The sequence below is a fragment of the Pezoporus occidentalis genome, unplaced genomic scaffold (genome assembly GCF_034315485.1).
Source record: "Pezoporus occidentalis ecotype Australia unplaced genomic scaffold, CSIRO_AGI_Poc_V1 ctg3, whole genome shotgun sequence".
In the NCBI taxonomy this organism is placed as follows: domain Eukaryota; kingdom Metazoa; phylum Chordata; class Aves; order Psittaciformes; family Psittacidae; genus Pezoporus; species Pezoporus occidentalis.
The window spans coordinates 5,937,482-5,964,305 of record NW_026914940.1 but is presented as its reverse complement, the minus strand read 5'-3'; the positions used below and the strand labels follow the sequence as shown (position 1 = coordinate 5,964,305).

Genomic DNA, 26,824 nt, shown 5'->3' with positions numbered 1-26,824 from the left:
TATTAACTGTCCGTTTTTTATAGCAGCTAAGGGATAGCTTAGTGAAAATGCTTGAAGTAGGAGCTTAGTGAATTATGGCTCCATAGATGTTATTAATTTTTAATAAATCTCTCTTGGTATGCAGGCACACCTGGGCACTGAGGAAGGATTTCCTTTAATTTGTCACAAATGGAATTCTAGTTTTTCACAAATCTAAAAGATGTATTTGATTATATGTAGTAAAGTGACATGCATATGCTATGATATTAATCAGTTTGTTACTGAATCATCCACTTTCCTCTGAGGACAGGTGCTTCGTGGCATGAAACAGATGTGTGATGCCATGTATTTCAAGTCTCTAATGGTGTAATGTGTACTCCCTTGCTGTGTCACCTCAAACTCTCCTTCTCATTGTAGTCTCAGCCATGTGAGCAGTGCTTGCTCCAAGTGTCCTGCTCTTGGAGGCTGGCAAAATGCTTTATGAAGGTCACAGGTATTTTGTAAAGCAAATATAGCTGAAGAAAACTTACGGAGTTTTAAGATTACTTTTAAGGTTATAAATTTGAATAAAATAGTGAATTTTGTGATGTTCTCTTCAGATGGATTTTGTTGGACAGCAGGTCACTAGGTTGTCTTTTTTAGAGGCTAACTAGAAGGAATAAAAATCTTCTGTTGTCTTCCAGTAATCAGACTTCAAAACAGAAGTCTGTGAAAATGTGTGGGTGCAGTTGGTCATTCAGCAGGCTCAGTGTGATGAGAAATTGAAGTGACAGTGGTAGGAATGGTATGGTGTGGCAGCACCATAAAAACAGGGAAGGCTGACTTTGGTTCTATTGCTCTTTTCTTGAAAGAGCATGAGAAGTAATAAGACTTGGAGTGAAAATGGAGTATTTCAGAGATTGTTCCTGATGTCTCAGCTTTCCTTGTTCAGTAACGCTTCAGAAGTTCATGTTTTTGTGATGGTTGTGCTTTGCTTTTACTGCAGTGAAACTGCATTGGGAGAGTCATGAGATTTATTAACAATTAGATTCCAGTCTTGCTCTCTTAAAAGGCTGGGGAAGTGATTTATCAGATATTCTGGTCATGTTAACAGGGCTGCTGTGAAATGCAGCTGAAGATAATCATACATACTTCACCCTAGGCTCATCTGCTCTGAAGCATGACTCTAGCCTGCAGCCACTCACTGATGATCACATTTAGTCAGAAGCTGACTTCTAATTCACTTGCACACTTACTTTGGCAGTCAATGAGAGAGATCGAATTTAAAGGTTTCAAATTTAGACTGGCATGGTTTGTCACTTTCAATCCTTTTCGACACCAGCTGTGCAAATTAAAATTGTAACCTTCTGAGTACGTATTTACTGGAGAAATCGGAAGGTCACAGCACTGGCTGGCTGCTTTGGTGGCCTGTGGCTTGTTTGACTTGGCTTACATGTACTTAAAATCTATGTATGTGACCTTTCTGCCCTCTGAGTTTCCTCACCAACTTCATGTATAGTTAAAAAACAAAAGGATTTAAGATGTGCTTTGATTTGAAAGAACTGGATATCAACGTTCAGGGTAGCCTCTGAAAGTATTCAGTGTGGTACTGCATGACTTTTTAATTAGTATTTAGCAGTGTCAGTAAAAAGCATGTTTAAATGGATTAACTGGTAACTGACACACCTAATATTTTCTGGTGAATTAACAAACTGTTCTTAGCTGAGCTCTGCAGAAATCTTGCAAGCTTAATGCTTACATTATTAATACTGTTTGGCAAAGAAGAGGTAAAGGACAGGACGTTCATACTGGGCAAGTGGAATATCTTGATAAAGTGGGGTTATCTACCCCTGAGTCCTGGGAAGCCAGGGCTCAATGGGAGCTGCATGGTGGGGATGGTAGTTCTGGGAGTTACTTTAGAGCCATGTACTGCTAGGTAAGTGACTTCCAGGTACAACACCGGGTAGAAAATGAATATCTTTGTGGCCTTAAGCTAAAGCTGTGAGGGCATACAGACTAGGGAATTTCATTTTCCTGACATCTGGCTATAGAAGTCCATGTATCTTAACCTTTGAGAAGATCATATTAACAACACAGTGCTTTGCAAACTTGGAGGTCTGTGTGCCTCTTGCTGGTCTGATTGGTTTGTGACTATGATCATTAACCGGTGGTTTGAGTGCCCTACTACTGTCACAGAGGTCAATAAGGGGGCTAATAGGCCCTTTAAACTGATGATGAAATGTCTGCCCAAAAAATGCAAATGAAAAATAAAGCATGCTGCTTTAGCAACAGATGATTAACTCTGCAGTCTAAGCGCTGGTAGATTTTCTCTTCCCATCTTTGATTCAAAACAGGATGCAATTCTGGGTATTTGACCTCAGCTAAATTGTTAGGCTCTTTACAGATCTGTCAATGACTTGGGATACATGACAGATGTAAGCTGGCTATTTATGACAAGGAATAAACTGGAGTAGTAACTGGAGGGGTGGAATGAAGCAAGCTGTATTTTTTGAGTATTTCAACAGATGAGCAGTGCATGTTTTATTCTTTGTGTGCTTATCCTATTTCAAAATATATCTTTGCTGGAACTCCACTTATTAATAGAAATTTATCACTTTTGTGTTGTCATTTTTCATTATTTTACTGTATTGTCAAATTATAATAAGAAACTAGAAAGTAAGATAGTTTTCCTTCCTTCCTGGTCTCCATTTCCAGTTGCTGTTTTGCTGGCTGCCTTCCATTTCTTATTTTGATGTGTTTATCAGGCTTTTGGCTTCAGGTAGCAGACAAACAACAACAAAGCTGCAAGGCAGTAAACAAATGTCAGTTTAATTCTTGTAGTTGGTAAATCTTTCACTTTTTTTTGGCCTTTATAGGTGTTCTTCTATAGATCTTGATTTCCTAGGAAGAATTTCTTGACAAAATAATTTGAAACCGAAAAGATTGGAAATCATTTCAGTAAACCTGTTGTTTTTGTGCTTAATCAAAAAAAAGTTGCTACAACTGCTTGTGCTGATCTTGGTATAATGTAGTGACAGGTTCCAAATCCTTTGAGGATTTGCTGATTATTTTTCTTCAACTTTATTAATGCATTTGCATTGTATAAAAGGAATAGAGGAAAGTGCCTTTTTGTAGATGAAAAAATCTAGAGAGAAGTAAAAATTCCTTCTGTTGCTCTGACGCTGCTTCTGCACTTACTAAGTGCTTGGAGCATAAATGCATTTGTGGTCTCTTACTGCCTGTGATTATCCAGTAACAGTACTCTGGATGGCACATGTGTTTGAAAGCAAAAGGTTGTAGATATTTTCAGCCATGTTTTCCTGCTACTTTAGGATAATGATGTTTTTAGAAGATGTAGAAATGGAAGGACTGCTTTTAATGCACCTGTTTTTCCTTTCATGTGTCTGCTTTTCTGGTTACTGATAATGGACAGAGTTTTTCATTATTAGTTCATAATGTCCTAATTAACTAGAGGCTGTGATGAAGAGCCAGTCCTGGTGTGCCTCTGGTCAGCAGCAGAGTTTCTGCTCCGTGAGATCACATCCTCAGTATCTGAGGGCTAAGGAGCTTTCTGTTGCTTTTCTCCTGCTACCAAGAGGAAATGATGTGATACCCTGTATGTAGACTAGAGTGGTACAGCTCTATGAGTTAAACTAGTAAAGTGAAATTGCCCTTTTCTGCCCACCTCCAAACTAATCCTAAATGGTAAACTTCCCTTTTGCAAAAGTGAAAAGCGTGAAGTCCATCACATCTATTTTATTTCATGGAGCTTTGTTATGCTTAACTAAACCCTATACCCCTTCCTGAGTTTGTAGGAAGTGTTTTTCTTCTAGACTTCTTTTCACACAGTTCAAGTTCAATGCTTTGGTCCATTTGTACACTCATGGAAGTTCAGAAACTTGGATTTTCACTTTGTTTCATGACCACTTCCAGCCTGCTTTTTCCAGGATCAACAAGTCCTAATTCCAATGAGAAAGGTAGTGTCACTGCTGAAGGTTCTACCTTCCTTACTGGGATTCCCCCAAGCTTCCATGGCATGTGGAAGAGTTTCTCAAAGTAAAAGAGTTTATTACTAATGATTTGACTCAGTTTCTCCATTTAAATCCTGATGTGCATGGGAGAGCTAATCTGCTTCCCTTCCTGCTTCACAGCAGATGGGTTGCAACTTTATCTTGAGCTCTAGTTAATCACTGCTGCTTTTCTAGAGCTATTCTAATGATATCCTAGGCTGACTGGTCTGCAGGGTGGAATGTGGCGCCTTAGTACTAGATCTTCAGTCTGGAGAGGACTACCTTGGTCCAGTTTGTCTTGTGCAACAAATTGGGCTTAAAGATTTTTTTCACTTATCTTACAGCCTTGACCTTTTTATTATACCATGCATCCATGGTCTGGAAAAATGATTAGGTTTTTATCGTCCTACTGTATAAAAGCATACAACGAAGATTTATCATGCTTTTAAAGCTTACTGTATCTGCTTAGGCATTTTTTTCTGCAGATGCTTGAAGTCTTCACAGACACTTGTTAAGCCATGTGAAAAAAAAAATGCTGGGAATAACCTAAGTGTAGTCTATGAAGTGCTTGTGAAGGAATTAAGGACCTTTGAAGATTTCTTCCAGCTTTATTTTTGATGAATTTGGGGATTTCAAGCAATTAAGTATTAATATGAGCACACTGTGGAAAAAGCTGAAGTGTTGCACAATGGATTTTCCTGTAATGTAGCTATAGAGTATCTTAAATACAGTGATGCTGAGATTTTTGAAGGTATAATTTCCCCAGGAAGGCTTTTGGATGCTCTGTATGTGTCAGGGAACTCTGTATTAGAGACGGGTCACTAGTGTATCACGCATTCTGGGCTGAGCTTTTTCCGAAGGGCTTTGCAGACAGACCATGGTTTGGAATCGGTCGGCACGTTGCGGTGCTGCAGTTCGGGCGCTGTGGCAGGAGGGGGAGCCGGCGGTCAGCCCATCCAGCCCTGCCGGGGAGCGGGATCTTAGGGAAGGGGTGCCAGACCCCTGAGGAAAGCTGTTGTTGGGCAGCCAGCGGTTTTCGCTTGCAGCCAGATGTGTTCTGCAGCTCAAAATGAAGGTCCCTTCCAAAAGCCGATATACAGATCACCGTGGCTTCAGCTTAGAGAATCATTTTGTCAGTGTTACTTTCATAGTTTCACTGTGTGCGTGTAAAATTGATGCTCAAGGCATGAAGGCTTTAATTGGTAACTGTCCAGTTTGAAATTAGCATTGGTTGCATCTTTCTGCTCGGCCATCTTATAGGTATTTGTCTTTACGGCTCATACCTTGGCCACAAGCTCAAATATAGATGGAATTGCTGCGGCTGTTTGGACACAGGATTTCCAGATACAACTGGGATGCAGGTGGGACCTGAAACAGCTTTGGCCTGTGCTGCTCTCTTGATGTATTTTTGAGGTATACCTCAACTTGACAGCTGTCAGTCTCTCCAATTTGAGAAGTCCTCAATGAAGTTTTAAAGCAATTCCTTCGCTAGGCTTTTACATCTGAACCTCTTAGAAGATCACGTACAGCTGATTATGGTAATTTCCCTGTACTCTCCGTTTAGTGTTATTTATCAATCATTTGTTCAGAGATGCATTTACAGAATTTACAAATCTCCAGAAATAATGGGCCTCATTTAGAACGCAAAGTAATAGTTCACATAGTTCAATATAAGGTTAATTAAAAATGCCAGTGTGTATTTCATTATCACATAAGTGGCAAGTAGCTGGCTGTGAAATCAGCTCTATGAAGAGCTCTAGACAAATTACCCTTTTTAAATTGATACCCTGATAGAGGAAAATGTGATTTGCTTAACCTGTAGATCACAGTTTCTTTAGGCTTCAGTGATATGCTGTGCATTATGCTAACATAATGTGTTTTCTGCCTCTGAGTAGGTCCTCAAGGCACTGATCTCTTATGTTTGTCAGTGGCAATGAGCAAAGCTTTCCATGACTGGTTGTCTAGGCTAGAAGGCTACCTATTATGATAGCTTGCATGAGCATGATGCTGGGAAGTTGAGTACTCTAGGCACTAAACAAAAAAAACCACTCAGCTTGCTGGATAGCCTCCTGCTTGGTCTTTCTGCTGGAGAAAACAGTGGAATAGATAGGAAAAAAACCTTAAATCAGAAATACTTTTCCTTCCCATTTGGTTGAAGTAGGATGTAAAGCTGTCGGTTTCATTCTGTACAGTTCTTTCAGAATCCTTTGCCTAGTTGTATTGGAGTAATAGCTGGGTACAGCTCAAACCTGTAGTTTGTAGTAAATTTTTCAGCACTAACTACTCATTATTTGTAAGTCTGCAAATGATGCTACTCATGTCTTGTCATTTGCATGAGGTATTTTTGGCTGCCTCATTTGGAAGGTTTTAGTACTGTTATCGAAGCTGAGATTTGAAGCTTTTCTGCAGAGTCATCTGAAAAAGCTGAGTGCAGGGAATGCAGAAAGCAAACCAGGTTTGGCACCCTAAGACATGGTTGTGTGTGCTTGCAGTAATGGATGTCAAGCTGTGTTGTAATAAAAAAAAATGTTAGAGCATTATTTTTCCCTTCATTTTATTGATGACATTTGAGCTCTGTCAGTTGTAGCCAATTGGCTTCTGCTAATAACCTCTTTTCCCTCTTTGCCTTACTGTACTTTATCAAGGCAGCTATCCTGCCCTGAAACTTTTACAGGTAACTAATTGAAGTGCTAACAGAATAGTGAATGTGTTTTCAAGATAGCCATGAAATGAAGAAATAAGAACAGATGGCCCCTTAAGAAAAACAGATTAAAAAGAATAGATGCTCCTGGCCAGCTACATAGTTAATCCCTTGCCTCTTGTCAAGAGGTACTGCCAATAGATAGTTACTATGCAAGGGTAAAATAAAAGCTGTATGAATTTACTGGGGGGTGTGTGTGTGGGATTTTCCTCATTTCCAGCTCTCTGTGATAATTTAGCGTTATCTTTGTATTTTTAAAATACAGCTATAATAATTTGGAATATAATGTGTTAAATTAGTTCTTTTGGTGGCTCGAAGAAGAGTTTAACTTTTCCCTTGTTAAATGTTCTTTACAGATTTATTATTAGTGGACAGACAGATCTTTTTCAAGTCAGTTAAGCGCCTCTATTTTGGGGGTTTATGTGAAAGTATCACATTCCAGCATTTTGAGTGGCTCTGTTTGGAACTAGGTAATTAATTCCTGCACTTAAAAAATGAATGGATCAAGAAGGGAAAGTAAGAATTGAAACTAATATGCATTCATTATGTTGGTTGGGCAGGAGCCTTGGGTGGCATGGTCTAGGGTGAGATGTCTCTGCCTATGGCAGGGGGATTGAAACTAGATGATCTTGAAGACCTTTCCAGCTCTAGCCAGTCTATGATTCTGTGATTCTATAGGAAGGCTTATTTGTGGGAACATAAGTACCGATTATTACTGGTTCGGTCTTTTGTTCTTCCCACATACACTTATTCTTTGCTTCTCTCTAGTAGCAAGGAGTGATAAAAACAGTGTACTGTATTAAGTTGTTATTGCTGACTCAGCTGTCCTTGGTTTGGGCACCCAGACCCTAAATTTCTTATGCAGCTGCATTTTTTTTAAATGCATCTCTTTTGTCCTCTGCTGCATCTAGAAGGTAACTTGATTCAGTACTTTTGGAAAATGGAGCATCAATTTCTTTTCCCATAGAGAAGCAATTCAAATGTCACTGAACCAAGGAGTAATGACACCTCGGGTTCTTGGTGTTGGCACTCTTCTTACTGTTTCTTGGCAGACAGAAGTGATGGAGCAGAAACTTGAATGTATGGGCTTATGAAGGCATAAGTAGTAGCAGCACCTTCTGCATTTTGCCAGCACTCCTGATCTCAGTGTGAACAGTTCAGATTTGTCTTTGCTGTTTCACCTTGAATGTAGTTGTACTTCCCTGGCCATGAATTGTTCTGTGCTTTTAGATGCAGTATGCCAACTGCCTTGTGCATGTACTTTCTAGTAGTTGACTATTCTGTACAAAATCCGTAGAAATGTACTGCAATCTGCTACTTAAGCTATTAAATATAGGAATTACTCCCTGTTGTGGTTTAAACCCAGTCAGGTAACTCGTTCGCTCACTTCCCCCCCTTTTCTTGTCCTCCCCCTGCTCTCGGAGGGACGGAGAGGAGAATCAAAAAGAATGCAACTCCCACGGGTTGAGATAAGAACAGTTTAGTAACTAAGGTATAACACAAATCACTACTGCTACCACCAATGATAATAATGATAAAGGAAATAACAAGGGAAGAGAATACATCATCTCACCACCAGCCGACCGATAACTCGCCCCCCCCCAGCCCGCCCAAGCTCTGACCGATACCTCCTCCAACCCTGCAGTCCCCCAGCCCTTCCAGCTCACTCCCAGTTACATCCTGGGCATGACGTGCTGTGGTATGGAATACCTCTTTGGCTAACTTGGGTCAGGTGTCCTGTCTCTGCTTCCTCCTGGCTCCCCCTCCTCCCTGGCAGAGCATGAGGCTCACAAAGTCCTTGGCCAAACCAAAACATCGCTTGTTATCAGCTCTGTTCCCGAGCTGAAAGTCAAAACATTGCACTGCACCAGCTACCAAGAAGGGGAAAAATGACTGCTACTGCTGAACCCAGGACATTATCCACCCCTTATTCCATACCATTCACGTCATGCTCAGATCCCACATTTTCAATATACCATCACTCTTATCTCAGTGCACTCTTATCTTAGTGCATGGACCAGTCCCTATAAAGCTGCTGAGTCCATCTGGTCCATGATGTCAGGCTCCATCTCTTGTAACAGTCTTCCAGAGCAGGAGAGACTGTGTGCAGTGTTCACACTCGTGAATAACCTGGGCAATAGTGTCCATTGCTAAGTCCATCCCTCGATCATGAGTCCATCTCTGTGTTGCATCTCTGCTCTGATGGCCTGAAGTGCATTGGGCCCACCAGGCTCAAAATAATTCACTGTCCCCTTCAGCAGTTTCTGCAGCTTGTTGCTGGGGACTCCATACAGCTGCCTTCCATCTCCAATGCTTCCAAAGCACTGGAGGGGCCCAGTGGACTAGATACTTGCCCATACTGTCCCACACACCCTGCCACTCCTGGCTGTCCAGCCTTGGGGAAAACCTCTTGGTCCCCCCATATCCTCGTCTAACCCCAGACAAGACCCAAACCTGACTCTGCTTAACTTTTGAGATCAGACAAAATGGTTGTGGGTAGAACACAGTCTGTGTGTGTGCCAACATGCTGATCCCCATCACAACCAGCAGGCAGGTCCCAAGGGTACCCAAAGGCCATTCAAAACCTTCAGAACTCTCAGTTGATGCTGCTGTGCTTGTCACTGGGGCTGGTGCAGCTGCTGTACTTGTCACTGGGGCTGGTGTAGCTGCTGTGCTTGCCGCTCTCCCACCACCAGCTTCTCTTTTCCTGAGCCCAGCTCTTCCTCCTCTGCCTTGCTGGGAAATGCTGCCTGGTCTCCTGCATCCTCCTGGGGCTCGGCGGGCGGCTTCCGGGAAATGCTCTCGGCCGTCGCGGGGCTGGGCTCGGCCGCGGGGCTGGGCTCCTCCGCGGGGCTCGGCTCCTCCGCCGCCTTCTCCCGCTGCTCAGCAGCCGCCTCCTTCCTCTCCTCGACCGCCCCGACCTCCTCCAGCGGCAGCCGTCCCCTCGCGGCCTCCGGCCCCGCTCCCGCCGCCGCTTGGTCCCCGGGGCCGCTCTCCCGGGCCGGTTCGGCTGCCGCCGGCTCCCGGGGCCGCTCCCCCTCGGCTCCCCGCAGCCTCACGAAGATGGAGAGCAGGGTGAGGGCCAGGACGGTGAAGAGCAGCCGGACGGCCAGGTACAAGTCCACGGCCACGTCCGTCCCGCCCTGCTGCTGGAGCCCGCCCGTATTACAAGCCATTGCCATAAAGCACAGAGAGACAAGAACCTTAGCCCAGGCCCCATACTTGATAAACACTATCACAGCAAATACCGGCTCTACGTAAGTTACAACATTCTGAAGCTGTGAGATCAAGCAAAACAACTCTGAGAGCCAATAAATCAGCATTGTGACGAGTGACTATTAATCCGGTCAGATCTGTCGTTATCTCAACCCTTCGTGCCCCACGTTGGGCGCCAAAAAGAACTGTTGTGGTTTAAACCCAGTCAGGTAACTCGTTCGCTCACTTCCCCCCCTTTTCTTGCCCTCCCCCTGCTCTCGGAGGGACGGAGAGGAGAATCAAAAAGAATGCAACTCCCACGGGTTGAGATAAGAACAGTTTAGTAACTAAGGTATAACACAAATCACTACTGCTACCACCAATGATAATAATGATAAAGGAAATAACAAGGGAAGAGAATACATCATCTCACCACCAGCCGACCGATAACTCGCCCCCCCAGCCCGACCAAGCTCTGACCGATACCTCCTCCAACCCTGCAGTCCCCCAGCCCTTCCAGCTCACTCCCAGTTACATCCTGGGCATGACGTGCTGTGGTATGGAATACCTCTTTGGCTAACTTGGGTCAGGTGTCCTGTCTCTGCTTCCTCCTGGCTCCCCCTCCTCCCTGGCAGAGCATGAGGCTCACAAAGTCCTTGGCCAAACCAAAACATCGCTTGTTATCAGCTCTGTTCCCGAGCTGAAAGTCAAAACACTGCACTGCACCAGCTACCAAGAAGGGGAAAAATGACTGCTACTGCTGAACCCAGGACACTCCCATGAAGTTCATCACACACAGGCATCATTGGGGAAAAAATAGTAGTTTTCAGTTAAAGCTGGGTGTTTGAAATTGGCTATGTTAAAACTAAACCAGTAACACATCTAAAATGAATTCATCACATGACTACATGAGGACGTGGCTTCTGAAACTGCAGGAAAACAGAGGCGTCACATTTTCCACTTCCATATAAGCATTCAATTTTAAGCTGTCTTCAAAACAAATCTGTAAGACAAATGAATTTGTAATATCTTGACTGCTGTTGCATAGAACATCATGCAGGTGTTCTGCTTCTTGCAGCTATAATACAACTATGTCTATTGGAGAGAAACATGACCTTGGGCTTTTTAAAAGACTTTTTACTGAAGATGCTTCTTGGAAACACATTTACAAACATGAAATATGTGACTTAGAAGGAAGTGTTTAGTTTTAAGCTAAACATGAAAACACCTTTAGATAAAAATATAATTTGTAACTGTTTCCTATGGCAAGTAAAACCATACTATAAGTGCTACTAAAACTTGTATATTTTAGCTTTTACTGAAACGTGCCTTAAAGTTAACTGGGTAGTTATTCCGGATACTTATGCAGGTGTAAATCATGGTCTGTTTTGTTTTCCTTAAAGCTGGAAACTTGAATAATATTCTACTAGGTGAATGCTAGAAATACTAGTTTAAGGAAAAAATCCAACCCTTTCTTTGACAGATGCCACACAAGTTGGAATATTACTTTCCTCAGTGAAGGTGCTACATCGATAAAGCGCAGAGGTCCTGCAGAAGACACAGGTTTACTGCAGACTTTGGTCTCACTCCTTTCCTACAGAAACTGGTCTGCTGGCAAGAGGTGTTGGTTCCTTTCCCTTGAGTTGCATCTGGAATGAGTCCATAAGGTGATCTTTCAGGGTTTATCACAGTTGTAGTGAAGCGTGATCTAGAGTTAAAATTACATGAAATGATTCAACTGACTTTGAGAATAAGTATAGAATCATAGAATCATAGAATTGTTAGGGTTGGAAAAGACCTTAAGATCATCTAGTTCCATCTAGTGTAATAGAATAATATTTGGGAACAACAATGTGGAAGTAATCTACTTAACTCTGGGTAATAGGTATCTTCATAAACAATAAAGAGATTGGATTCACCTGCTATTGAGCATGTGGAAGGGATAGTAATGTTATCCCTCTGCTAATTAAAAAATAACTTGGAAGCTGAGAGTTTAACATCCAATTTGTTGAAGCTCATGCATAATTTCCACATGAGTTTTTTTAGGCTGCACTTTCCCATGGGGTGGTAGATGTACAAGCTGCCTTGGTGTGTTTTTCCTGCCAAGCTATGTTACTGCAGCCAAGGACTGTAATGGATGACAAATACTAAAAGTGCTGCCTACAGTAATTGTATCAAGTGTTTCGCCTCTGTCTGCTGGCAGTAGGAGTGATGGCCTTCTGAAGGGTTAGAGGAGTGTTAAAGTAATCCAGAATGGTGTGCTGGAAGTAGTCCCTTCTGCATGCACCAGATAAACTCTGCAGGTTTTGTTTCGTATGTTTCTGGACCAGAATACACAAATACTTTAGGATCTTTGGGCTGCTGCCTTTTTCATAAGTATTCTGAAAGCATTTTTCCAACTTCTAGAGCTACGTTTTTGGCTTAGGCATTAAAATACAGCCCATCAATAGTGTTATGTTGCTTCATGTTCGCCTGTGCTTTCATGTTCTTTCTGTACGAGTTTACTTTTCCATACAGCTTACTTGCACATCAGTAGTATGTGCTCTAGTAAACAAAGCTGCAGACATGAAGTCTTGGGAGTCTGAGCAATTTATACTGGAAAACTTGTGTTAGAATCAGCAGGCTGGTAATTTTATTAACAGTGGGTTGAATTAGCTGTTTACAATAGTTAATCTTTTACAGGTTCCAAAGCAGTGGTGGTGTTCATTTTCATGGTTCATTTGACCAGTGCAGTATCACAGAACATACAGACTCTTTAATTCCTTCAGTAAGAGAGGTTGTGGTTATGTTGCAGCTATGAGTTTTAATAAGTCCTAACAGTGTCTGGTGCTAACTCTTGAGTTTTACTGAATTCAATATAAGGATTTAGACAAATACTTATGGTAGCCTCATGTTGGTTTCTTTCTCTAATGCTGTAAAACAGGAGCAGTGATAGGTTTTTACTGGACAGAAAATGTATTTTTGAGGGCATGGTGTTCTGGAAGCAGTGGGAAGAGATGTGTAACTTTGGAAGAATGTGTATACACTTCCAGCCGTGCAGAGAATAATGATGGCGATATGGAGAGGGGAAAAAATGGACTGCTGTACATTGCATCTGTCTGAATCTGTTCCTCTGCATTATTTAAGTGTGCCAAATCCTATGCTGCAATGTGAGTTTCTAGCATGCTTTCAGGTAAGAAATCTCTTCTGGGCTACAGTATTTCATGAGAAGCAAATCTTGGAGTAGAGGCAGGATTCACCAGAACTAGTGTTTTTAAAAATAAATATAGAATAAATCTTTGCTTCAAAAAAATCTTTTTGAAACTTCTGCAATACAGTAGAAATCAAACAGTTGGCTTGGTAACACCTCAATCAGTGCTGAGTAGAGAGGAAGGATCACTTTCACATTGCTGGCAATGCTGTTCTAGTGTAGTCCAGGATGATGGTGGGATTTGCAGGCATGTATTTATGGCTAGTGTTCAGCTTGTTGGGACTCCCAGGTCCTTTTCTGCAAAGCTGCCTCCTGGCTGTTTGCAAGTCTGTTCTCATGCATGGGGTTGAACATTCACAGGTACAGGACTTTGCACTTCCCTTTGAACATCATGAGATTGCTGTCTGCCCATTTTCCCAGTTCTTGAAGGTACTTTTGAGTGCCAGTGCAACCCTCAAGTGTTTGAATTGCTTCTCTTGTGTTTCTATTACCTGTAAAATAGTGGAAGCTGTGCTCTGACCCATCATCCATGTCAACAATGGAGATGCTGCACAGCATTGACCCTTGAAGCACACCACTAGTGTCTGGTCCCTAGCTGGACTGGTGGTGATGCCACTAAACATGACCTTTTGAACCAGGCAGGTCAGTCGTCAGTCCACCTCACTGTCCATTTCTTCTGCCTTTACCTCATCAGTTTGTTAGGATGCTATGGGAAATAGTATCAAAAGCCCTACTACAGATGAGAAGGACAGCGTTGCCTGCTTTTGTCTCATCTGGAGAGGCAGTCATGTTTTGTTATTGAAGGCTCTAAGTTTCGTATGTTGACTTCCCTATTGTATATTCATGCAGACTATTCACAATCACCTTGTCCTTTATGCTTGGAAATGGCCTTCCAAGGGCTGCTTGCTGCCTCATCTTCCAAAGAGTCAAGGGTAGTCTTACCATCCTGTTCTTCTTCAGATCTCCCTCCTTGATCTTGAACATAGGACTGATAGTTGCTTTCCTACAGTCAGTGTTCCCCGCAGTCACCATGACCCCTTAGAAACAGTGGCCTTGTCATTGACATCAACCAGCTCCCTCAGCACTTGTGGGTGTTTGCTGAAGTTTCTGGTTTAGTGATGATTTCGAGTAAATTGTGACTTAGGTGTGAATTGTGTTTTAGGATTTATCAACAGGATGTGACACATGACTGAATTACGGGGTTGCCAGTGTGAGGATATACCCTGGCTCCATCATGTGGGATGGAGAGTACTGGCAAAGCTCCAGAGTTGCTTAAAGTGACTTTTATATAAGTAGTGGAAGATAACTCAGCTTTGTCTAGCTGATAGCTACATAAAGCTTTCATAATGCTTTGTAAGCAGTTGTACACTGTTGTGTAATTATTGTACAAAATACAGGGATGGAAGATTCCCTATTAAGATGAGCTTTGGTAGTGCAGGCATCTTCCAGTATGAAGTGTGGTTTGTTTAAATCTAGTGACAGATTTTTAGGCTACACTGGTAGTGCCCTAATGCTTTACGTGTGGTCTCTAATATTGCTCAAATATGCTTCAGGGTTCAATAGCTGGGTGTGCTATGGCTAGTATTTCATCTTGGCAGTAGTTTTAAATGTGATATATGCAGATTAAGAGCTGCAGGTTGTATCATTTTTCAAATAGGATCTGAATTATGCTTTTCCTTTTTGTGAAAATTGTCAAAGGACTCACAAAGTTTGAGTAGTACTATGTACTTAATAAGAATGGATATAGACCATTCTTGATGACTCACCAAGATGACAAGTTAAATCTTGTGTAAAGGCTACCTGATTGTGTTCCTATAGTGAAAGATGGCACAGCTTTTTATAAGGGCTCTTGACACAAAAAATTAACTTCATTTTGTCTGTGCCCTGAGTAGTACAAGATGGTCTGTATGTTGGATCCCCTCCTGAAATGAAGTCATGGCTTTATTTACTTTTGAAATCTGAATCCGAAGTAGGTTTATACCTATTCTGTCAGTTGTCACGTTTGCACATGCTGCTTTTGAGGGAACTACTTTAGGCTCATGTTTGAAACTCCGTAAGAAATGTCTGCTAAAAATAAAGATCACTTAGCACCAACTCCTATATCTTGTTCCTACCGTACCATTTGAATGGTTCAGAGGGCTTTAGAGCTTTGCCATTGGAGCTTGTTGGGCTACTTGTGTTGTCATATAGAAGCACATAAAAAGGATTTGCAAAAAGGGAATCTATCTACAGGCTATTGCACAGTACATGTGGTAGGTAAAATGAAGACGGTAAGCATCCCTTTCCAGACACCTTCTGCTTATAGAAAGGATAAGAAGATGTCTGAGGCTTTAAGAAACCCCTGAAGGTTCAGTCTCCTGCTCAATGCAGGGGAAAAGTCAATGCTCCTATGCTCTTCCCATTTAAGCAGCAACATTAGGTGTCCCTGAAGAGGGAGGAACATGTCAGTCAAGTGTGTTAGTCCTGACAGGGTGTAGCAGTCAAGTTAGTAACTGAGTGTAGGCTATTTGGTGCTGGTTTTCCACGTATATGCTTAAATTGCATTTGGATTTGTTGAATTCCTGATGAGTTGACATTATTTGCAGTTAATGGATTCCTGACCTTAGCAGTAGGTAAACCATATAGGAAACTTTAGCACTTTGTTATAAGTTCAGAAACTCCCCTCACAATGAGATAAATAGTAATTTCCAGTGAAGCAGGGTGGATAAATGGGACTGAAGCCTATGTTGACATCCTGGGTTTTTCCTGAGCAAGACTGACTGAACATCTGTTAATATCTTATATGTTATTTTTGACAGTTTCTACTCTGGTACTTCCTACTTTATTGCTAATATTAATCAGTCTAAATAGATTTAAGTGGAGTCATTTTTGATGTGAAGGTAATAGGTTTTGAATTGCTTAAATGAAAAGGCCTATTCAAAATATTTGTCATATTGGTGACTGAAATGTATTTTCAGATCAGTGCAGACAGTAGTACTTAGACTGTAAAATAGAACTTACAATGCCTGTGAATGCAATTTAAATAAAGATTGGTTTGAGTACTTCAACAGGGATATTATTAATTTGAGGATGCTGAATGTTGTAGACATCATTGTAGCATGAACCACTCATTTTATTGTAAATTCAAATTAAGAGTCATTGTCAGTTGCTTCCACAAAATTAAGGTGGCATATGAGAGACAGTTATTCTGAATTAAATTATTGTCATAATGTACATTTGTTGAAACACTCCTGTGTTTCTTATGCGCAGTTCATGTTCTTAATAATCACTTTTTATGCCAGCTCAGAATTAGGACCTGCTGTGGAGGTGATTTTTTTTTTAAGGTATCATGGTGATGGCTAAGGGGGCTAAGTGAACTTCTCTGAAGTTCACAGAGGAGTGGGGATGCATTTAGAAATAGAACAGATGCATTAAATATAGTGTATTTCATTGTGTTTCTGATTCAGTCTTTCAGACCCATTCAGGATGGATCTAGATGTAGCCATTCCACATATATTTAACTCCTTAATTTGTCTTTCATGAAGATAAATTAATTAGTATTTGCTTTGGAAATATCTTGTGGGTGGAAAAAAGGGATATTTGTCCAAGCATTTCCTTACATCAGAAAAAGTTTAGTTGCTGCTCTTAGTTGTGGATTTTTTGTTTTCCTAGGACATTGAGATGCTACATGCAATTCAAAACGAGGGATTGCTTATGTTTTGTGAATGTATACACAAAAACTGCTTTAAAGCTAACTAGGCATGCTAAACATCTTTTAAATACTGAAAAGCAGGAGGCTAAACTTGGCTCTTCTGTTCAGGGCCAGAATTAGGAGGGTCACAATCACAGAGTGGTTGAGGTTGGAGGAGACCACGAGGGATCTAGTCCAACCTCCTTGCTCAGGCAGAGCACATTACTCAGGATTGTGTCCAGATGCCTCTTGAATGTATCTTCAGGGAAGGAGACTTTGCAGCCTCTCTGAGCATCCTGTTGCAACACTTACAGTAAAGTTCTTGCTCATGTTCAGGTGGAATGTCCTGTGTTTTATTTCATGCCTGTTGCCTCGCATCCTATTGCCTTGTATCACTAAGAACTCAACTTTATGCTGAATATTGTCTGGTTTCATGCTAATCAAGAAGGCAGGGGTAGTGAGTAGCAGGTCTCTTAGAGGCTGCTTTCAGGAAATCTGTGGTGTTTATTTCAGAAAGCCTTTTGCAATGTATTAAAGCCTCAGTGTGTTGATTCTAGTTCATATTGTGCAGTACTGTTTTCATCTGAAAAGACAGGTATTTGTTGGAAAGGTGCTATTTCAGATAAATTTTAATCACTCAATTAGTGGGTCAGTGATTAAAGGAGTCGGTGTAAGAGATGTATAATCTGAAGCACAGTTGAGACCATTTTACTGTGACTATAATGAGATTAAGTTCTCATCAATGTCATCAAAACTAGAACTATTGTTATGCTCATTGTCCTATGTTGGTGCACTTTGGATTTACCAGAACAAGTTCTGGAAGGACTGTGAGCATTAAATCAATATCTACCATAGTAAACAAAGCTAACCCATAGAGAAGTTGTAACTGCCAGTATTTTCAGAGTAGGTAAATGTAAATTGTGCTTTGAGGTAGAGTTTGGATTTTGCCACAATGAAAATCTTCAAATAAGAAACAGTATAGAATGCTGGAGAAGTAATACTTTAATCCTGAAGAGTGATTCAGAAGTCCTTCTGATACTCTGAATTAGGATTATACAAAGTCTGAAAAAACTGACACTGACTTTTTTTTTTTCCATTAAGGAAAAACTTTTCTGAAATTAGTCTACAACTGGCTTGGAGTCCCTGCCCTCCTGGAAGCTTGTCTGTGATCAAGGCTTAGATGTGTTTGTTAAAGGAGATCTTTATAATTAATTAGCTAAAGTGTTTTTGTAGTGCTGTCACTTTTTCATGTGGAACCCAAAGGAATCATGCTATCAGACCAGGTATCAGTCTAGCTCAGTGCTGTTTTCAGCCAATAGCAGTGATTTTTCCCAAGAAGTAAAAGAACAAGGAAGTATATAAAGATACTTCCACAGCCTTCACTTAGGAGCTTTTTGAATTGAACATGGTGTGTTTTTCCAAGTAAACTATGAAGTCTTGAGAATTTACTGAGAAATACTATTGTTATTGGGACATGGTTCAGTAGCTCAAACTTGTTTGGTTGACTTGTTCTAACTTTTGATATCTTTCTCTTAGTTACAAGCTGCCAAAATTGAAGTTGTCCAAATTGAGCTAAACATATTGTTGCAATTGTATAGTGTTAGCAGCTTCCAAAGCCACTATAGTGTTTCAAGTGTTAAGAGTATTCAAAAAGCATAATGTTGTTCTTCAAGTACTTTAGGTTTCAAAATTAAAGTGGAAATTATTTCTAGTGAATAGCAAGGCAGTTTGGATAGACATAATTTGGAAGTCTTAGAATTTGACCCTTGGGTTCTTCACTTTTTTTTTCCATCTGAAGTAAAAAAATGGTATGAAATGATATTTGGATTCAAACTAAAACAGGGGAAGTTCAGGTTAGATATAAGGAGGAAGTTCTTCAGTGTGAGGGTGCTGAGGCACTGGAATGGGTTGCCCAAGGAAGTTGTGAATGCTCCATTCCTGGCAGTGTGTTCAATGCCAGGTTGGATGGAATCTTTAGTGGTTTAGTGTGATGTGTCCCTGCCCATGGCAGTGTTTGGAGCTAGATGATCTTAAGGTCCTTTCCAACCCAAACCATTCTATGACTTGGATTTTCTGTGGTGTCTGATAAGAGTTCTGAACCTAAAGAAAAATAGAGTATTTCTTAAGGATTTGCAGACAAATTTACCTGATTCTTTTTTTTTTTTTCTTCTGGGAACACTCTATTAAGGGCAAATGCAGTAAACATTTGTGTTTGAGTTTGACATTTGATCTTATGTTGATTATATTGATTTACCACAGACAAATAGAGCATCTCTTTGTTTTACATTAAATGCAAGTATTTATATTGTCTTAGGAGAGGGAGCTGGAATCCTGGCTTGTAGTTCTGCCACAGGAAGATTAATTCTACCTACAGATTAACATGGAACAATTCTACTTTGTCATTATCTGACGTATCTAGCAACATTATTTGGTGAACTGAGGAGTAATCATTTCTTAGAGCTCTCTGCTATGATTAAATGTAAAGACAAAAGTCATGCAGTTATTACTTCATCCAGTTAAATTCCTGGACTATTGCATTAGCTGCATCCTTGGTCTCAGAAAATGGGATTTTAATCTTTAGCATTATGAAAAGCTTTAATCACATGTTTTTCTATTTGTGATCTAGGAAATGTCATTGCTTCACGTAGCTAAGCAGTACAGAATGTAATCTAAGGATTAGGAAAAGGCAAATCTCCCTATTCATCTGACCTTGAAAATCTGATTGGATTTCCTTTGTAATCTGGCATGTTTTTTCTCTAATTATCTAAAGCTAGATATGAATGATAGGTATTGAATGAGCTGCACAGGTAGGATAACATTCTGATGCTTAACTTTATTTCATCTTAGATTTGAGTGCAAAGAAATGACAAAAAGCCCACCCAAAAATCTGAGACAAAAAGTGGTCTCAATATGGAGTAAACTTTCAGTAATTCAGTGTCCTTGACTTTAATTCAAGATTGAAGTCATAATGATAGTGAATATGCCTAAAGTCAATGTAATTAACTTTAGATCATGATAGGAAAAATCTTTTATCTTATTCTGTAGTGTTTTGACAATGAGCTGGTAAGAAAAAAGTCATCTGACTTCAAAACCAATGGGGAAAATGGCAATCCATCTTACTGAGCATTTACTGGTGGCTTCCTATGGGTCTCAGTAGCTTCAGGCAGTTGAAAGTCAATTAAAGAATAAAGAAATGATTATTCTTAAAATGGTCAATAAAAAGTATATAGCTGTTTGGGGTAGGGAAACCATCCTTCAGAGTAATGAATGGAGTTCTTTTAATATTTATTAGGACAAGAAGGGAATGTTCTTTCTACAACTTTTTTAATTTATTCAAAATACTATAGAATTGAGTGTATCCAGCATTAATGAAGTTGTTGCAGTTGAGTCCTTCAAAAACTGTACTTGAATACATTCTGTAAGCTAAAATATTTAGGAAATACAAATAATGGTCTATTGATGTTATAAGGCTCATATGGCTGGCTCTTAACTCTTCAGATACATTTTAACCTTGACAAGTCAGACATCTGAATATTCCTGAAGCAAACAACACTTTTAGATGTAATTTCTTGGTAGTATCGAGGAAGGTCCCTAAACCACTGTTCATTCATGAGCTTGTGGCTTGAGTTCAAAATTCCTTACTACTTCTGGAGGTAAGATTTTTGTGGTAATAAATTTGCAGGTGGGCAGGGCAGTTGCTGTGCATGTGTATAAAACTGATTAACTTCACCAGCTGAGAAAACCATGGTGGGCTTTGCTGTTAAAGGTACTTTTATTTTATAAGTTTAGATTACTTCAGGAAAAGGGTCCTTCACTGTAACAGTAATTACAGCTACTACAAACTAAGGCTTTTGCATCAGTCTGCCCACCAGGAGTCTTTGGTGCACTGATCTCTCCCAGAATAATAGCACAGTGCATTAATTTTCCAAACAAATTCTAGTCTTAACATTTAAAGTCAGTACTAAATTATGTTATATTACAGTTTATTGTAACTGCATTTGCTTTAGTCATAATAATGTATGTATTACAGTTTTAACATGTGGTATTTCTTGGTGTAAAACATTTCTGAAGAACATATTTACGATCAGTTTTGAGCTTTGAGTGCTTATACTGTCAATAGTGTAAACCAACAGCAGTGTTGAAAAACACAGAAACCTTTAAGTGTCTTGGTCTCCAAGAGAATCAGAGAGGTTCATCACAACCTCATGAAGTTTAACCATGCCAAGTGCAAGGCCCTATACCTGGGTTGGGGCAATCCCAGGCACAGCTACAGGTTGGGCAGAGAAGAGATTCAGAGCAGCCCTGCAGAGAAGGACTTGGGGGTGTTGGTCGATGAGAAAATGAACATGAGCCGGCTTCAGTGTGCGCTCGCAGCCCAGAAAGCCAACCGTATCCTGGGCTGCATCAAGAGGAGCGTGACCAGCAGGTCAAAGGAGGTGATCCTGCCTGTCTACTCTGCTCTTGCGAGACCTCACCTGGAGTATTGTGTGCAGTTCTGGTGTCCTCAACATAAAAAGGACATGGAACTGTTGGAACAAGTCCAGAGAAGGGCATGAGGATGATCAGGGGACTGGAGCACCTCCCGTATGAAGATAGGCTGAGGTTGGGGCTGTTCAGCCTGGAGAAGAGAAGGCTGAGTGGAGACCTCATAGCAGCTTTCCAGTGTCTGAAGGGGGCCTGTAGGGATGCTGGGGAGAGACTCTTCATTAGGGACTGTAGTGATAGGACAAGGGGTAACGGGTTAAAACTTAAACAGGGGAAGTTTAGATTGGATATAAGAAGGAAATCCTTTCCTGTAAGGCTGGTGAGGCACTGGAATGGGTTGCCCAGGGAGGTTGTGAATGCTTCATCCCTGGCAGTGTTCAAGGCCAGGTTGGAGGAGGCCTTGGGTGATACGATTTAGTGTAAGGTGACCCTGCCCACGGCAGGGGGGCTGGAACTAGATGATCTTAAGGTCCTTTCCAACCCTAACGATTCTATGATTCTATAACTGCTCTTGTTATATCGGGAAACAAGGGCATTAAAAGTAGTTTATTTGTTTGAGTGCTGTGATAGTACTACACTTACATTTTGAACAGGACATTCAGAACTTGGATGTCTAAAAAATACCAGTCACCTGCTTTCTGGGTGGGAACGTCATGCCCTGTAAAGCTTTAGTCTTAATTTCATCTGGAAATAGACTTCAGTGTTATTTTACATCTGTTTTATTGCCATAGTTATCTAGTCTATAAAGTGGCATCTACAAAACCCATGTAAGTTCTGTATTTACCTGGATTCAGCTGTTAATATGTTTGTTGGTAGTTGTCAGCCTGTGGGCTGAGGGGTTTGGAGTTTTCTCTGAGCATGCTGCAATGTGAAGGGTGCTTACAGGAAGTTTGCTTTGACAGGGCTTCTCCAAAATGCCTACATTACTAGAATGCGTATGAATCAAAAACATCCTAGGGACTTGCCAAGATATGGCAGTATAGCTGGGGAAGCCCTCAGGTTAGTGTGAGGCTAGTTTGGCTTTTGGATCTTCAGTTACTTAGCACTAACTTGAATAAATGCAATGGTATTTATTTCCTGTTCTGTGCTAGGGAGGTGAAAGCTTGCATGGAAGGCTGGAGTTTGTTATAGGGAAAGATGTTATCTTCACTTCTGTTGTGGTAAATGGGAATGGAGTGGTGCTCTTTAAAGCTGAGTGGATTTTCCAGTAGTAAGAAATGTGCTGGTTTACTACTTCTGTTTGTCACTGGAAATTATTTGAAACTAAGTTGTCTTTTAAAGTATACCTAAAGGATGCTTTCTCCTATATTTTTGATTGGTTTCTTTTGAACACAGGTTCTTGTTACTGTCTCCTGTTGTTGCAAGTTCACATTCCTACTGAAAAAAGTCAAGGATAAATGACATTAACTTCCAATGGTAGAGTAGAAGCATGTTTCTTGTGAAAAACTGAGATTTGAAAATGATTGTTGAGGGCAAATGTTAACTAGTTAGAGTAACTTCTGTTCCACTTCTGAAATTGACTGGATTTTGGTGTATCTTGGGCTAACATGTTTAACCCACAGCATGCTGGATGTGATCCAGCAAAGGCTTCAGGCAGTACTTCATTTTTAGTTTCCTTGTATGCTTGTCATGTTTTCCCACTAATGAACTGCAACCTGCAATTTTTCATTTAGCGCATTGGAGACTCAGTATTTGGACAGAATTATAATCAAGAATCAGTTTTGTATGTATCTCTGGATTGACAAACCCAGTCATGCAGCCTGGGTTTGAGCTTCTAAATCTCATTGCTAATTATTTTGTCATTTGTATAACTCATCAGATTTTTGGGTATGATCTATGTCTTGACTAGGTCCCTGAAATGTCAAAAGATAGACATTTGCTCATAAAACTCTAGACTTAGTTTACCATATAGAGGAAATAATAGTTAAGTACTAACCTAGTTGCAAGGTTTTGAACTCAAAAATGAACAGAGGTATCTAAGTTTTTACTGCTTGAGCCATATAAAATATTAATGTATCATAAGTTTTAAGTTAAAAGTTAATGTTTAAAATGGTTGGAATTATGATTTGAGAGGTGTTGATATGAACACGAATATAGAAGTTTGAAAAAGTGAAACACGATCCATCCCATTGATCTACATAACCAGTTATATGCATTAATTACATAATGTGCAATGTGTATGTCATGATTTAAGCCCAGTTGGCAACCCAGAAAAACCTATGTAGCCTGCTCTCTCACACACCCCCTTCCCTTTCCCCCACTCCTGGAGGGATGGGGAGGAGACTCGAAGGAATGTAACTCCCATGGGTTGAGATAAGAACAGTCCAGTAACCAAGGTATAACACAAATCACTGCTGCTACCACCAATAATAATAATAAGGGAAATAACAAGGGAAGAGAATACAACTGTTCACAACCCACTGACTGATACCCAGCCTGACCGAGCAGTGTTCTAGCCCTTCTGGGTAACTGCCCTCAGTTTATATACTGGGCATGATGTGCTGTGGTATGGAATACCCCTCTGGTTAGTTTGGGTCAGGTTTCCTGTCTCTACTTCCTCCTGGTTTCCCCTCCTCCCTGGCAGAGCATGAGACTCAAAGTCCTTGGTCAGACTAAACATTACTGAGCATCGGTGTTATCAGCACTGTTCCCAGGCTGAAAGTCAAAACCACAGCACTGCACCAGCTACTAAGAAGGAGAAAAATGACTGCTACTGCTGAACCCAGGACATTTTATTATGCCATAGTGTTAGGCTTTAACGTTTTCAATTTATACTGACTTTGAAGATCCTCAGTTCTTGTATTGTTGCATTAAACTGAGAAAATAACTAACTTTTTCCCTTTAACAGAAATTGAAAAATACCAGAAAGGGGAAGGAAAGGAAGAAGAAAAGTATATTGATGTAGTCATTAATAAGAATATGAAGCTGGGACAAAAAGTTTTGATTCCAGTAAAACAGTTCCCAAAGGTAAGCCCCATTTTCATACTTGCCGAATCTAAGTGCTCGTAAAAGTTATTGCACTATTTTAACTATTTTAAATGTTAGTTTTGCATTATAGTACTCTAATCCTTTGTCTTCTGATGCCTTGCTGGGTGTTATGGCTGTGATTTTATTTCTAGATTGAAGCCTTAAGGTGTAATATAGATTTATCCAGAGGTGCAGTTAGTGTGGTTTACTTCCAGTGCATAGGGTTAAGTAAAGACTTGATGAAACTATATTTGGATGTAACTTTTTAAAACATTTTGACATCTGACTACTATTAATATTCAGGAGTGATATGAAGCTGAAGCTGTGTCAACTTTAAATTGCCTTGGTCTAATGCTTAAGTGATTATCATGGTGAATGAATACTGTTAATGAATAGTGAAATATGAAAGTAATGAATTCCTTTAAGCTATTCTGAGGGTAATTTAAGGCCATGTATGGACATTTAAGGACAAGATTTAGTGCTGGACTTGGCAGTTTTGGGTTTATGGTTGGACTCAGTGATCTCAAAGGTCTTTTCCAACCTAAATGATTCTGTGATTTAAAATTCCTCTATAGTTGCTGTCTTACAGTCTGTTCTATGAGAGTTCTAAGATAAGAATGGTTCTTTTTCTAATAAAAACACAGGAAAGTTGTGCCGGTCATGTGAAATAGTATGCTGAGAACTATTGATAAATGAATCCTGTTTTCAGGATAGCAAAATCATTCTCTTCAGAATATTAAAAGGAATAAGATATATTTCAGTTGACTCCAGTGAAAGGCTTTGAAGCTTTCTTATTGTAGGTAGCAGTGGAGCTTGAAATGCACCATTATGGAACTTGCTGTGTAAACTTTTAATTTTCATCATCTTAGAATTCAGCCATTGTTAGGCTTGAATTAGTTGGGTCTGCACTAGTAAATGATGCAATCTATTCTGGAGGGGTAGGGACTGTTCTGTTAATATTTGACCACCATGAATTCTTAACTTTTACTGCCAAGTATTTTCTTGCACTAAAATATTGCTACCTGGAAGCATTTATTCAATATCCAGTAAGCTGTGGAACTGCATTCTTTTGGTCCCTCTTTAAATTAAAGTCGGTTCTATGAAAATAAGATTAACATTTTTTTATTTGCTTGAAATGGCTTTTTCCTATTACTGAGTTCAAGACTGCTTCTATTTCTGCTCGTGGAGGAAAGGAATTCTTTAATTTCTCCATTTGTTTAGGAATACTTTTTCTCAGTTTTTTCCCCCACCTACACTATCGGTGTTTTTCCTCACAAGACTGTGCTGGGTAATTTGCAAGGATTGCTTTATTGCTGTTTGAAGTTTAATGAAATACTGCTTCAGTGAATTCAAGACTGCATATTGCTTACATGCAGGCACTTCTTTGGAACTCTGGCTTAAAAGTCATCTTTGACTAGGAAGAGCTATAGAAAAACATTATAGAAATGTAATGATGAGATGGTAAAAGGTAAGGGAAGCTTACATGGTCAGTGTTTATAATCAGGATGCTTCTTACAGGTACTGAAATGTAGGTACTTGCATTCAATGGGAAGAAGGGCAAAACAGGTGCTAAAGCCAAGTGGTGCCTTTTGAAAGAAGCTTGTTTCAACTTCATAGGATGAAACAGTGAAATTATTCTTGAGGATAACAAGTGGAAAAGTCCTTGCTGTCTTTTGAATGGGCATGTGTGCTCTGCTCTGTGCTCAGTAGTTCTGGTCCATGGAGAAGTCTTTGAGTTAGAATAAAGCCTGGTGTGTGCTATGGAAAGAAACCTGATTTTATATCCAGATAGAGCTTTGGTATAATCCAGTATGTCTCTGTTTAGACCACCAGGATCCAGGGGGCACAGAATACAACTGATGTGTCAGTTTGTGTCTAGGACTTTTTCCATGGAGAGCAGAATACTGGTATCTCATGTATCTCCCTTCTGCCAGGGTGAACAAAAATCCTAGGGATTATCTAAGAATATTTTTTACCTCAATATAACAGGGCTCAATTTTCTTAGAAATTTACCTTTTATTACACATAGATGTAATGTAAATATGTGTATGTATGTGTAAAGCTTCTTAAAGATTTGATATAGTCCAAAGGAATTGAAGAGTGGTCTGGGAGTATGAAGTCAGACTTATGACAGGTACTCTAGATCTTTGAAACACCTACCCTAAGCCACCAGCAGTCACTGCAGTTTAGCATCACTTGTTTACTAGACCAGGCTTGTACTTCCTAAATGTAATAAATTTAAATGCATTGTATGAAGTGACATTGCTTCAGCATGACAAGCAGAGCTTTATCCTGGCATACTGTAGTCTGCAGTGGGTGACATGAATTTTGAAAGTCTGTGCACAAGGGAACAAGTCTTTTGCATCCTAATGTTTGTGCTAAAGGCTAATCTCCTTCCTTTTAGGTGTGTTTAGGTGTGGGCTTAGAAATTAGAGATGCTTTGTCAAGTCTTTTGGGGTAGATACAGAATTATTCCAGTCATCTTGGTTTCACTGAGCTGTATTTAGAATGCATGCATTGTCTATTCAGATTTTGTGGAACTTAAGGAGAAAGTATTATGTGGTGCTTATAAAACCTGAAATGATGCTTTATGTAAATGCTTTATGCTTCTGTGCAGTTCTTTCCTGTGAATGTGTGGTTTCCTAGAC

The 26,824-nt window shown here is 40.2% G+C and overlaps 1 protein-coding gene across 4 annotated transcripts in view; it reads left to right on the top strand.

Annotated features, from left to right (window-relative positions):
* Positions 1 to 26,824, top strand: part of KHDRBS3 (KH RNA binding domain containing, signal transduction associated 3) — a 92,251-nt gene that overhangs the window by 4,501 nt on the left and 60,926 nt on the right. For all 4 annotated transcript variants that reach the window (XR_009966307.1, XM_062626979.1, XM_062626978.1 and 1 more), the window contains exon 2: positions 24,058 to 24,176. Coding sequence is in view for 3 of the 4 variants with exons in the window: in XM_062626979.1 (XP_062482963.1) it covers positions 24,058 to 24,176 (119 nt within the window). In the remaining variant the exon portion in view is untranslated. The remainder of the gene's footprint in view (positions 1 to 24,057; positions 24,177 to 26,824) is intronic.